General features: G+C 40.8%; 1 protein-coding gene across 3 annotated transcripts in view; it reads right to left on the bottom strand.

The window, feature by feature from the left end:
* Positions 1-10,983: 10,983 nt before the first annotated feature.
* Positions 10,984-14,619, bottom strand: part of DCDC2 (doublecortin domain containing 2) — a 77,923-nt gene continuing 74,287 nt past the window's right edge. For all 3 annotated transcript variants that reach the window (XM_040058227.1, XM_040058236.1, XM_040058219.1), the window contains one exon: positions 10,984-13,516. In XM_040058227.1, coding sequence (XP_039914161.1) covers positions 13,409-13,516 — 108 coding nt within the window. In that variant the 3' untranslated portion in view covers positions 10,984-13,408. The remainder of the gene's footprint in view (positions 13,517-14,619) is intronic.

Consider the following 14,619-nt stretch of genomic DNA (forward strand, 5'->3'; position numbering starts at 1 on the left):
GGCCTTTTCAACTGAGACTTTTTAATTGTGCATGGAGGAAATGTGACATTTTAAGTTTTAAAGTCAAGTTCACAGGAGATAAGATCGAGGGCTCCCGTAGCTGAGTCCCTTCTCTTCACCTGCATTTTATTAACACTGTACTAGAAGTTTGACTGAAAATCCAGCTTGAAAAGAAAGCAGAGGTTGGGGTGGTTCACCCAAACTAGCTATATGGATACGTTGTTCTATTTAAAACACACTCCGCCACACATGCAAGTGTCACTGCATTTTCATCCAGAGGACAGCTGACCCAACAGGTAATTGATAGAGCAGATCCAAACATCAGGTGCTCAGTCAGATTCCACAAATCTGAAATGCTTTGGCAGTACAAAAGCAGATGAGTCATGGCATGGCATTACCCAGGTGCTGGGGGAAAAGAAATGCCTTTGAGGATATTACTGAAGCTTGCTGGGGTAGGAAATGCACTTGGGATTTTTCAGCAGCAGCAAAGCTGATAATGCTGCCATGGCTAACATTGCCACACACGTTCCGTCTCATTAAGCCCTCGTTTCGGTTGCTTGGAGCTTTTCTGGAACTGAGACCTCCAGAGGTTGCAGTCCTTCACAGTAGAGAATTAGTGTGCTACACACAGCTTTTGTAGAAATACTGAGCAGAAAATTGCTCTGTTACTATTAAGAAACCACATACTGGAAAGATAAGGACACCTCAGGAACGTTTTTAAAATCCGGGGTTTTTTTGTAATGTTTTAACATCTTCACCCTTTAGTGCAGGAACTGAAGCATTAGCAAAAGGTAGTGGAAATGTACTGTGTGCTGTTCTTACTGAAAATGCCTGTGATATGGCTTCCAGATGGGATCCAAGCAAGAAGCAGTCACGCTCCCTGGGAAATTTCTAGTAAGGTTGAGGGCAATCTGACCCTGCACATATCAATTTCCCTACCATGTAACTTTTTCACTTTTCCCATCCCCACTAAATTGCAGCACACACTCGACTATGGGACTTCCTGGGACTTCCCCTTCAAGCACTGACTGCCATCAGCTTTCTAAAGGACACATTGATGCAGCCCCAGTGCAAATTGAAACGGTTTAAGCAGCCAAGCTCTTCTTTTTTCAACCCTTTGACCTCCCTGCTCCAGAGGCTCCTTTCAGTTTCACCTTTTTTCTTCTTTCTCACCTTGTTTCTTGCTCCTCTTCTAGCCCCATTTGGCTTGAAATTACAGTGCAATCCCTCCGAGCCCAACACCATTTTCTCTGCAACTGTAGTGAAAGAAATCACAGTTTTCATCTGAGTGGTAATTACTGGCTTCATTTTAGTTAATAGATGTTCTTCTGAAGGTCAGCTCTGCTTCCCCAGCACCCTGTGCAGAAAAGGCTTCTGCTAGCATCCGTTTTCTCTTCCACTCTCCAGGCTGTCTTGATGCCTTTATTTTCCATTTTTTCCCAGTGCATGGTGAATCACAGGCAAAAAGCAGAGACAGAAACATGCCTCCTCTTGAGCTGCCTGTAAGCAGATTTAATTCCCAGTTTCAGCTACAGCCTCAGTCTGCCATTTTCAAGTATGAGATTTTTAATCATGCACAAAGTACAAGCAAACAGCCCTTCATGAAAGCAGAAGGAGCAGAATGGGGAGGCTGCAGTGAGAGAGGTTTGGCACTGGGGGAGCAGCGGCGCAACCTGAACACCAGGGAGGCCACTCAGCCCCCGAGGACGTGAAATGCAAAGGGGACAGCAAAAGACTGCAAGTACCTTAGATGGATGCACTATCCAAGCAGCTTTCTAAAAAGGGCTAAGAATGGAACAGTTTTGGTAAAATAAAGGAATTAGCACTTAGGATTATTCAGCGGCGACCGGTCAGCCTGCCATTACACAGCAGGCGGCCCTCTCAGCTCGCTGCATATCAGGTCAGGGGTAGAGAGACAATAAAATACAAGCCTGCATGAGCAGGCTGTGGAAACACAGCCTCACCCCTTCTGTGTCCAACCCCTTGCACAGATGAAGGAAGCAATACCTCTACAGAGCATTATCCTGCACCAGTCATGTGGGGCTAATGCCCATGCACCTCTTAGAGAAACAAGGCTTGAGTTTTGCCAGTTCATCCCCATGGGACACTGTCCCAGAGGAAAATAATTGTAGACAGGAAGACTGTGAAAAACGCTATTCACTTGTTTTAAAATTTTGAAAGTTTAATAGTTATATAAATAAATATATATGTATTTATATAAATATATCTATTTATATATTTATATGTGTGTGTATATATATATATAGTTATATAAATAAAATGGTTATAAAAATAGAATTAGAGTAAAAAAAATGAACAATTAGGGTTAGGACAATATGAGACAATAAAAACAAAGTTACAGACGTCTGGGTGCCTTCCAGAGCAAAAAGCTCCGACGAAGGACCCCCGTTAACAAAGGATTATCTCTTAAAAGCAATAGCCTGTTGAATATTCATACATTTCATACATGATGCATAAATTCTATTCAAACAAAGAATTCTCTTTGGTTAGTGTCACCTTTTTTCTTTAATCTCTATGGCGTCTTTAGGGCTGAGCGAGGCAGGAGAAGTTGGTCTCTTCTGATTAAGGAAATAGTAAATTCTTTTTCTCTGAAAGATTTATGTTTTCCTGTGGTTGGTATATAAAAGCTACATTTTAATGACAAAACTACATTTACCATACTATCAAAATATTAATACAACATTACTAATCAATACAACATAATACATATAGTAAATATCTTGCATAGAGTCATATAATATGCACTTTTCACAAAGACCTACCTAGTTTCCTCCTATTTCCAATATTTTGAGACCATGTGTGATTCTTCTGGAGACTTCTGGTCTCTAGGTAAACAATCCATCCACCCTCTCATTTTTCTGCAGTTCTTATCTGGACACGTGGCAGAGCACACAGTGTGCATTTCCTGCATCAGTTCACTTGATGCACGTTAAGCAGGCCAAAGCTCAGTTTTGCTGTCAGATAATTTTCAGAGGTATTGGGATGAAAATAATCTCGACGTATTGACAGTAGGTGAGGTAAGTACATCTAACAGCCCTTCAGAGAAAAGAGCCAGCAAGAGGTTATTGCCTCTTTTATTGTTTATTTCCTAATTATTTACAACTGATTTTCGAAGGCACTCTTTTTTTTCCCATAATTTTCCATTCATGGACTACTGCAAATATAGGTGGGAGATCAGTTTTAAACAATGCTAATAAGCTAGTCAATTTAACAATGTATGTTATGCTGCTCCAGCAATTTCAGCCTCCAAACTTATGGCAGTCATCACTTCAGGCCATTTCCTAGCTAAAGGCACCCTTCAGCATGAGGCTAAAAAGATGTGTTGGTGTTGGTGTTGTTGTGGTCTTCTGTCAATGAGTATCAGAAGAGACAGTCAGTGAATATTGAAAGCACAGAAAAACTTGCTGCAGGTCTAAAACCTGTAACCAGAACAATGTAAGTACAGTGACTAGAATTTTCATGGAAGTAGACATTAAAAAAAAAAAAAAAAAAAATCAACTTTTGACATCAGTATTCTGGCCTCCACGCACGTTTAGACAAGCATGAGGACCTTATTGTTGGACAAGTGCATTATCTCTAATGCAAGGACACATTTTTCCCTTTAGGATACTATGATAAATTTTTCTTCAGCTAGCTGTTGCTCAGAATGGGGTCAGCTCTTGAATGACCCCTTTCTTCTGAAACTGGAGCAAGTTTGTGCCCAGACAAAAATCCTCACTTCAAAGACTGCTGAACAGAGCCACTACCTCCAAGGAGCACAAATCAGAGAGTGGCCCAGTATCCCTCAGCTACAGGCTGATTTGGTTTCTGTCTCCCTGCTTTGTAAGGTCACAAATGTGTGCATTCATCTGCACCTCCCCTTGCATATCAGAGGTGACTGAGAAAGCCCTGAGCAAGGCACACATCAGTGCAAATCAGAACAGAGGTATTCTTTGGGACTCAGGACAGCCACAGAAGCCAGAGACAGCTTTTAGCTCTGGCCTGTAGCTGAGCTTTTAGGGCAGAAGCAGCTTCAGCACTCTTCCAAAAATCACCATAGCAGCCATTGTGCCCTGAGAGCCAAGGTTTCAGAATTCCCCAGAGGGAGAATTTTCCCATCTTATGTCATGGGAGGAGCAGTAAGAGCTTGGTCGCTTGCAGTGAACCCAGCTAAAGAGAGATGATTGCAGCACATGCAGCCAGCCCCATTTTAGCTTAAAATCACAACAGAATGGATGGCAAAGAGCTTGTACTGACCTCCAGGTGATCATGTAACTGGAAAGTGATAATTTGTGTTTGTTGGTTTAAATGTGTCTTGTGTTTGGCCTTGTGTTTTTCAGGTCAACATGAGAGGCAGACAGATCTTTGCCCTGACATGGAGCATTTTCTGAGTCCTCTACCCTTCCTCTGCCCCTCCAGCAGCAGTGTCTGCCTCTGAGGAGTGCCTCGGCATTGCTCTCTGAACTAAATCGCTCTCTCTTGAGGCATCACATGTGTTTAGCCAAAGGTATGACAGGAAAACATTCTCCAGCTCACACAGAAGTTCACCTTGAAGGCCTCAGCTCAAAAGCAACTCCAGGCCTGAAAGCCAGATTGTTTTGTTACTGCAGATGCATTGACGGCATCTGTGTTGAGAGGGCTCTGGCCTCTAGTTGTCTGGTGTGCTGCCAAGTCTCCTCATGCAGGCTGTCTGCCAGCAAGCCAGCATAAACAAGGCAGGTCCCAAACCTCTCTCCAGGAGCGGTGCAGACCAGCCCATCAAGTCCTATCTTTAAAACACCCAGCTGTGGATCACACAGATGTTGATTTAGAAGAAGCTCCAAGTGTACACCGAAGTATTTCCAGATCTGGTCTGTAAGGAGCCTGCTGCACATGTTTCCTGTCAGGCCTGTACTGAGGCACACTCACAACAAAGTGCAGAGAACAGAGGTGTCAAGGACTACAGTCTGCATCCCATGTGTAAGGCAACTAATCTAGCACTGGCTCACTGTTTGTATGCAGGGCTGAGCAGTTGAAAAAGCAAAGCTGCTGGGAGCACCATATGGAGCCAAATAACCACAGACGCACACGCCGCTGACACGTGCATCACCTCTTTTGGTACAGGAGCCCTCATAAGGCGGTGTTGTGTGTAGTTTTTTCACTTGCTGGAAGCTTGCAGAGGAGCAGGCATTGGCTGAGAGCAATGGAAAACGCCACTAGGTCAGGCAGCACACCATGATCTGCTTCCCACATGCACCAGCCCAGCGCCCACCCACCTCAGCAAGCCATGCTCAAGGGCCCTTTGCAGCACCAGGACTCTCCCTGTTGAGGATCAGCAGTGGAACATCCAAGTGTAGAGAGGTGCTGGTGAGTGAAAAAAGTCTTAACACCAATATTAAGGCCTTTGAGATGAATTACCCACTCTCCCACCCCACCCCACTGCCAAAAGCAAACAATCAAACAACCCTCACTTTTTATGCAAAAAAACCCTCTGTTTCAGTTTCCTCACAGAATATCATACTTGGGAAGGTTCTTCCAAGGAAAGGCTCTAATCCCCATGAGCAAGGATGATGCTACTACAACAGATGTCTGCCTCCCTTTGCACACACACAGGACTATCTGCAAGCATCAGATGTGCCTGAGGGTGAGGCCCCCAGCCAGGGGCACCAAAGAGATTTAGCTACTTTACCTTCCTTGTCCTGGGGTATGCCAACTACAGTCACTGGGTCAGGGTACTTTGAGCTATGAACCTTTTGCTCATCTTGAACTAGGCTTTGTGCTGCGTGAAAAGGAGAAATAGTCTTTACCCATGCCTCTTTCTCTGCAGGAGACTACTTTTAAATAGTGGATGCAAATCCTAGCCCTTTTCTCACCAAGGTAATTTCTGTTTGGTGCTAACACTGCGGGGGTCAGTGGGAATAATAAGAGAATGATGGGAAGGTGTAAAGCTCAGGTTACTCTAAGGATGCCAGCCTTGAATCAACAATTTATAAGGGAGAATGTGGTACAGGCAATATTTTTTAGTAGTATCTTTTCTTACAACCAAACTGGAAGAAGCAAACACATAAGAGAAACAGAAGGATGAGAAGATTGTATGCAGTGTTAGGAAAATGAATCCATGAACACCAGAGGTTTATGTCCAAAAAGGAAACAGAGGAGTCCTTTTACTTTATTTGAATAAAGGGAGAGGCCATGGGGCATTTCCCCTGGGGCCTCCCAGTTTTTCGGAGGATGCAGCCTCCTTTTTATCCTAATTTCCCGGCCGCATTTCCCTCTCTCTTTCCCCATTGGCTGAGGTACTTGAGAGGTACAGACTTCCTGAAATGCTTAAGATTCCCCTTTTAATGTATAACTCCCCTAATTTTTAATTTTTATGGGATTTATGGGGTTTTCCCCATTGTTGCTTTCGTCTTTCAATATTCAATTTCATTTACAAACAAACCTATGGTTTGTTTGTAAAGGCAAGTATGTTCTTTTTCATTCATCAATCAATAGAATCATTCCCATTGTTTCTCTTATCTCTCAGTGCTAGTTTTATCTACCAGCAGACCCAGGGCTTGTTTGTAAAGACAATCTTGTCATTTCTCTCAGCACTGATGAAACCACAACCTCTGGCAGCAGAGGAAGCAAGGGCAGCATCTTTATGAGGATACCAAGCTGAGTACCCAAAGTGCAGTGGCATCGTGACTGCTTATCTCTGACACCTCCACTTCATCACTGAGACAGAGGAGTTTAAATCACTCAAATCTCTAGTTAAATCAGAGCTCCATCCCCAACTAATACAAGGAAAAAAGTCTGAATATCACTGAAGTCTGAATACATTTTCTTCTCTCAAGAGTGAGAGAATTCACTCCCCTATGGGAACACAAACCCAAAGTACCACCCACTCCCTAAGTACCTGCTAATAAAGTAACAATTTCCACCTATCTCAAGCATTGATTTTGTTGAGCTCCTTGGTTCTACAACATTCAACTGGTTCACCCATAAAACTGCTTCAGCTGAAGGTTGGACTTCTTATTTCTCCCTCCACTGGGGCTGGCTGTTCCCATCTTCTCAAGCAGGAGTCCCAAAGACTCACACCACTTTACCTCTTCCCAAGCAGACACAGTTCCCAGCTACCTGGATACTCACAATGTGGGAAAGTCTTGATCAGCTAGAAAGGAAAGGAGAATTGGGAGTTAATTTCTTAATGATAAATATCTATAAGAATAATATAATTTGAAAGAAAAAAAATTAACTTGCTTAAAAATAAACGGTGTAATATTGGGGAGGGAGGGGGGGGCTTTAGCATTTGACAGAAATTCTCTTACCAGGTATAGCGTTTATATTGGAATATGCATTTCTAGAAATGCTTTTTCATTCTACCATGTTGAACAGCTTTGTAGAAGAAGTAAACATAAATTATTTCATATTTAAAATTTTAAAATCTGAACAGGATTTTTTTAGTTTCTGATAGAGATAGGATGAGAAAGAAGAACACAAGAATAGCCCTAAACTAAGAATTGAAAGCAATGCAGTGAGTTTTAAGAAATGTACTTTCCCTTGGATCCTTATAAAACCTTTTGTTCAATGCCTCAGCGCAGTACTCCACTATGGGAAGAAGTCACGTTATTCCAAATGGTGAGTACAAACTGCTCCTTGCTACCAAGCAGAGGGGCCTTGATGGCCTATAGAAAGGGGCTGGCATTACCTGCCTGCAGCTCAACCAGGGCAAGAGCCAAGTACTGCACCCAGGTGTTACAAAGCAGTTTTAACAAAGAAGAGCCAAAAAAACCTACGTCTCTGTGAATAAAATGGATCAAACCCAGAAAGGTTAGAAATATACCCTGAAATTTGATTAAAACCAAATGAGGTCGGATGCTGGTGCCAAAAAAGTTGATCTATTTAATACTAAAAGAGGCAAAAAGAAAGAAAGAGAAAAGAAAGAAAGGAATAGAAAGAGAGGAAGGGACAGGGTGACAAGGGTTAGGTAGAAACATATCACCCTCACAAAGGTCCCAAAGACATCTTGTTGCTCCCCTCCATCTGGTCTTCTTGGTGGTGAGGGCCCCCCATCTCCTGCTGCCAAAGAGTATAGAATTCAATGGATTAATATATATTTGGGCCAGGAGGGAACACCCACATACCTCCCGTGCAGGGAGCCAGTTTGACACTGACCCTTGCAACACTGTGGATATGTTACATCATGTTTTGGTGCTCTGGTGCAGGGTCTGGGGACTCCTTTGGGGGGGTGTCCTTTGATGGGTCATGACATCCCTTTTGCTGTCCTTCATGTGGATGTGGCTTTTCCTGCGGTGAAGGGACCCCACAGCTGAGCTCCTCTGCACAGCAGAGGATGGGTGTCCACTGCCTCTAGCCAGAGGCTTTTTTACCATCCAAAACCTCTCCTCCCCCCCATCACTCCTTTACTGTAGGGGTCTGTTCAAGCCTGGCAGGTGATAGCCTTGGGGCTGTGGTCTCCACCTTGAGGGTGCAAAGCTTGATCCCTCTGTGAAAGTAGTCTTCCCCCAGCCCAGGCCTGAGTCACTTTATCTTATCTCCATCAAGGAGCAGTGTAAGGCCTTAGTCAGGGCTTGGTGGTCTTCTCTGCTGCTTTTAGGCAAAAGTATTTAATGAAGATGTGTAAGTCATAAATTATTTCATTCTTCAGCACCAGGGAGATTACTGCTGCACAAGCCCTTGCAGCAGTAGATGCTGGGGCACAGCCAGCCCTGAAGCACCTGTGCAAACACCTGGGTCATGGAGGACCCCAGGATGAGCCCAAATTTGAAGGTGTCAAAGGGCCCTTGGGGCAAAGGCAGCTGATGGAACCCAGGGCTGCAGTAAGCAAAGCTCTGGCAGCAGGGGGAGAAAGGTGACCTTTCCCCTTACCTGTGTCCAGCTCTGGGCTCCCCATGCAAGACAGACACTGGCCATAGTGGAGAGAAGTCCTGTGCCAGTGCCCACTGGAAGGTGGATCAGTGGGAGCCACCAGATACAGCAGGAGGCACGGAGCAGTGCTGGCAGGAGGCATGCACTCCCTGATTTCCATCCACAGAGCTTGGCCAGGGAGCAGGTATCCTGCCAGCAGGGGTGGATGGGGGCACCTCCATGTCCTGGATCCCTTGGTCTAGGCTGGTGGAGGACCTGGCAGAGATGAAAAGGGCTGCCTTTCACCCTTCTCAGGCTCTGCCCCCAGAATGTGCAGCCAGTGGGGTGAGCTGCTCTAGGAGGGATAAAGGAGGGAGGAAAGGTCCTGCAGTGTCTCTGAAGGAGTGGAGAGGGTTGGGAGGCACCTGGAACACCACCATATCCATACTGGCCATGCTGGGAGGAAAAACCAGCCTTGCAGGGCAGAGCTCAGGAGCACAGAGGGTCCTAGCTCTGCCACACTCAGGCTGTAGATGCCGGGTGGAGGCTTGTGCGTGGCTTTCTAAGCACAACCTGGTTCTTGTAGGACAGTCCCAAGCAAGGTCCTCTGACAGCCCCATCTGGCATTGCTGGGGGACTTTACCATTCACCAGGTTAATACTAAAGACCTTTCAATGTTTTGGTATCACTTGTTGAACTCTGTGACTTGTACTTTCTCTCTTGAATTTTCCAAATCCTGTCCACTTCCTTATGGCCTCCATAGCTCCCAGGCCAATATTTCTTTTTTACTTCAGTGTTTCAAGAATTCTGAGCTTGGTTCGGCAAAACACTGACGTGTACACACAACATAAGAAAACACGTCACCCTTTTTATGAGGTTATTACTAGGTTTTCGTATATATAAGATCATATAATCTTGTGTAATTATAGCATATTTCAGCTACAACCAATAATATTTTCCCATCACTAATACTATAAGAAGATTAAACTATTAATATGCAGATGATTTATGTGTGCAGTGTGTGTGAGCACACAGCAAATACCTTCAGTTTCAGCACTCACAACTATAAGTTGATAAATACAAATGAGCACACACAGAATAATCTACAGACAGCAAATGGCTCCACTGTCTATTGCCATGTCCACAACACTTCTTTTGATTAAAACTTAGATTGAAGGCTGTCAGCCACCCAGAACAAAACATCCTTGAGTGCATCCCATTCAATCATTCTGATTGCAACTACTTAATAAACACACCCTTCCTGGAGATACTTCATTTGGTATTTACATTTATCATCTAATGGTTGTTTTAAAGTGCATTTAGGGTTTTCAATCAAAATAACCCAGCTATAATCTTTTCCCTGTATTTTCAAGTGATCAGAACGCTCACATGTACTCTTTTATTCTTCTACACACAGGTTTATTAGATGAAACTGAGCAGGGATTATACTTTCCTTATTTTCACCCATTTGTTTCCACAAACTAACTTTATTTTGGCTCTGATGTGTCAAGGTACCAAACCCTTCATTCACCAAAGCCAAAATTCAATGAAAACTGCAGTACTATGCTTTAATATCTATGCTTTAAGGCTTTGCTGAAATTAGGAATTTCTGCAGGGAGACATGTAGAAGTTCGGTAATTTTCCCAGGAATTGCCAGTGAACAGATAAAACTCAGGTCATTCACTGAGTACTGCCTGAACAGCATACACATACCAATAATACAGGCCTAACCTGAATTGTGACACTAAAAAACCTCCTGAGCAAGTTTAACTGTGCCATTAGTCTTAGATTTATAATGATGTATCAGCTAAAATGTCAAGGTATTTTCTTTCAAGGTTGCAATAGGAAAAATACCAAATTCTTTTTGTGGTTGTTTGTTGTTTGGTTTTTGGTTTTTTTGGGGGGTTGGTGTTTATATATATATATATATATTTTTTTTTTTTTTTTTTTTTTTTTTAAGTTCTAGTTATGGGAGAATCCTATAAGCTGTAAAATCACCAAATTTATAAAGTCAGTAATCCAAAGACAGATTTAACATCAAACAAGCCTTGATATGAGAGAAAACACAGGAATATCTGTACTAGTTCTCTTTAATAGCAAATTATTTTTAAAAATAAAAGCAAAACAAGAAAACAATTCTTAAAAAACCCTCAGAATTGTTGCATGCTAGCTCGATAAAATAACATTACATAAACTTTACAAAATTATGTATTTCTCAGGTAAAAATGAGTTAAGCCATCACACACAGCAGATCAAGACAGAAAAACTATTAGCAAGACCATCTGTATCATTCTTGTTTAATTTCTCCTGGCATAAACAAGTTTCCCTAAATAAAATAACCTGATACAAAATTTATATTGTCGGTGTTGCAAGGCAAAGGATAAAATGGTTATATCTCTATTTCCAAACAGTCTGATTTGCTTTTCTGAAGAAATATATCCTGTCTTTCTAACAAGGAAACAGAGGAGGAAACATTTTTGAAGCTGAGTAACACTCACAGAAATTTCATGTTCCTATGAAGAAAAATGATAACATTACATTTCCCTAGAACTTAGTTAAATCCTTTAAGTTCTTACTGATATCTCTAAGTCTTTTAAGCATGGAAAATACCAAACTTTTTGGGAAAGGAAAGAAATTATAGAAATTGCTGGCACTCAGAAGCTATAAATAGAAATCAATAATAAAGGCACCTGTGTCATTTTACCCCACTATCACCCAGGGTTATTTTGTCCGTTCTGCTTCAGGGACACTTTTTTTTTTTTTTTTTTTTTTTGAGGGGTTGGTTAGAGTTGGTTGGTTTTTACTTCTGCTTAACTATAAATGTCTTTTTAAATATCAGAGAAGTCAAATATATTTGATCATAGGCTTAACTGCTATCACAAAAAAAGGAAGCATGCATACTTTGCTTAAGAACTTGGCTAAATTAGGAGCTTATTTTAAACGGATCACAGATGCAATATTCCCTTTGGTCTTTGTCAGACAGCTCAGCAGAAGTACAGGTTTCACAGACAGAAGGTTTCACAGACAAATCACAGATGCCACAGGGCAAACTATTCTAACCCTATTCATAACTTTTTAAACGTCTTTTATACTTAAATTGCCAAAGCACAGAAGTGTGCTGAAGGATCTCCACATATTTCTATTACATTGGAAAAATATACTTAATAACTAGTAGAAGAAGGGAAAATGTTTGTTTGAGCTTCAGTTATGAGAAGTGGTTCTTCACATTCCTTAAACAGTGCTTCAAGTTCAATTTGTTCATAAATATAATTCTTGTCTTAATGGCATGAAATCAACAAAAATGACATTAAGTTTCTTCTAGTAATAATTTACTAGAATTAATGATAAGGAAACCCACTATTTCTTTTGTATAATTAATAAAATTATGCTCAGGGCTGTATTTCTATGACCTACAAATTATTCCCATTACTAGGACAGAAATGATAAGAGCAGTGGAATCAGTGTCATTAAGAGAACTTATACTGTGGATCAATGCCTTAATTACTAATGCCTATTAAGCCACAGCCTATCAGGAGACATCTTACTCAAAAGGATGATGACACACTTCCAACCATTAAGGCTATGCAAAGGGTTCATAAATGCAATAATTGTTCCTGATTTTTACAGAAAGCTGGTGGGCTCATCCTGATGTCTTACATATTAAAATGGCTCCATCAACAGCAATGGTTTCATGGAAATTTCAGTCTAAATCCAGACATTTTTTTTTTTTTTTTTTTTTTTAGTTCATTAATAAATTAAGCTTCTCTTAGACTGAATGACAAATCCATCCAAGTTCAATTTTTTAAACTAATCTACTGCATACTCTTCCTTTTTTTTTTGTTCATGATGACAATAATTCACTATTTAGTGAATCAGTGCAGGACAATCAACAAAATTTTCCGGTTTAAATGGAAACAAGTGCAGTATGTCCACATGTATTCATAGTGTTAACTAAGTGCTATTTATGTATGCAAAACCTAATAATTCTAATTAATATACTGAGACAATTTAGTAACATTAAACTGGCCCCTCATTATAGCAAACCATTTTCTGTGGGCATATATCCATTAGGTGAGGAACATACTCTAGTTAGATTTCAATGTTATAACTGAAAATTATACCTATCATGTAGAATTTTAGAGGAAAAACTACACATCCTAGTTAAAAGGTAAAAAATAGTTTCTTTTCCTGAACAAATCAACAAAGAAGTTTTGACATTGAATCTGGGTGGGTCTCTTTTCCTTTCCGTGGAACAGAGTAGTTTTTGTGGTTATTCTATTGCTGCTATCTATCTCATACCACAGAATAGTTAATTTTTTTCTAATACTACTATACATTACTCTTGTATTTCCGCCCTCAAATCTTATCAAAAAATCTCACTATGTAAAAATAATTCTATGTTCTTCTAGTAGATATAAGCGCTTGTTTTTCATCAGTCCATAGAGCATCCTCATCTCAAGATTCATTATGTGGGTACTCAACCTGCCTTCCTAATACATGTTACCAACCACAAAAAATAGCATGCTTTATATTTAAAGTGTTATCCTTCTTCATTTTCTGCTCATTACATTTTTCCTGTTTATGCAACTGCTGCACAATCAATGCTCTGGTCGTTCTTTTCACTTTCCTGTGGGCTGGTAATTGTCACCCTTGGATTTGTGGATGTATTTTCAAGACCAGGATCAACCTCAAGAAAAAGAACAGGCACTGTTAACATCATCAGGTACTAAAGATTTCACTTCATTTCAATACAGCATTAAGTACTTCATATTAAAATTTCCACAAAGTTAATGTGGAAAAAAATGTTTTCAAAAAGTGATCATGTTAAAATTTTCATTTATTTTATACTTATCTATCTTCCAAAGGAGAAGGCACTCACATTAGAGGTTCCCCCCTACAATTCTTTCATCAAGCATCCAGTTACCCATATATGCATTTAAAATGAATGCTCACTCACTTTCTCCATTTCCATAAATACCTTCAGCTTATCTAAAACAAACAAAAAAATTACAAATATATGAAGCACAGAATAAATTCAGAGCCCAAGAAAATGTCATGTTACTCAGCTCTCTCAATTGAAAAATATTCTTGTGTGTCATACAGGAAAAGAAGAAAGCCCAGTTGCAAAGTACAAGAAACCATTCCCAGTGTAACAGGAAGCAGAGGAAGAGACTGTTTTTCAGCAGCCTGTAGGGAGGGAATGGGCAGCAATTTGCTCTGCTTCTAACACTCATGAATCTCACTCTTCCCAGACCGGGATTCTCAACAAACAAAACACTTTCTTTCCCACACTCTATGAGCTGGTCAGTTCATCTGACAGTCAGGGGAGTTCTCCTTATTTATGTGGGTTGCATCCCTACATCTAAGCCAACAGCATGTTACCATGTATCCTAAATTAATAGGATATTTGCCTTTAAACTGACTAAAGCCCCTTGCTTTGAAGGGTCTTGTTCATATCCATTGTATTTTTCAATACAAAAGAGATGAAACTTCCACAAAGCAATGGCAAAAGCTCTTTATGAAATGCAACTTTTGTGAAAGTCAATTCATCAAAATAATGGGGCACTGTGGTGTCATGAACACACCCTTCTGCTCTGTCCTAAAAGATGAAGTAGTATAGAAATATATTCCGCTTTTCTGGAAACTGCAAGTTTTTTTCATTACTTTTTTTTCCAAAATTCAGCATACTAAGGAAAGTAGAAGATGCAGATTCATCAAATAGTGAGCAACACCTACTTTCTCAGTTGGAGGGCATATAATGTAATTACTAATATAACTGATCTCTACAGA

Source organism: Hirundo rustica, chromosome 1, assembly GCF_015227805.2.
Source record: "Hirundo rustica isolate bHirRus1 chromosome 1, bHirRus1.pri.v3, whole genome shotgun sequence".
Taxonomy (NCBI): domain Eukaryota; kingdom Metazoa; phylum Chordata; class Aves; order Passeriformes; family Hirundinidae; genus Hirundo; species Hirundo rustica.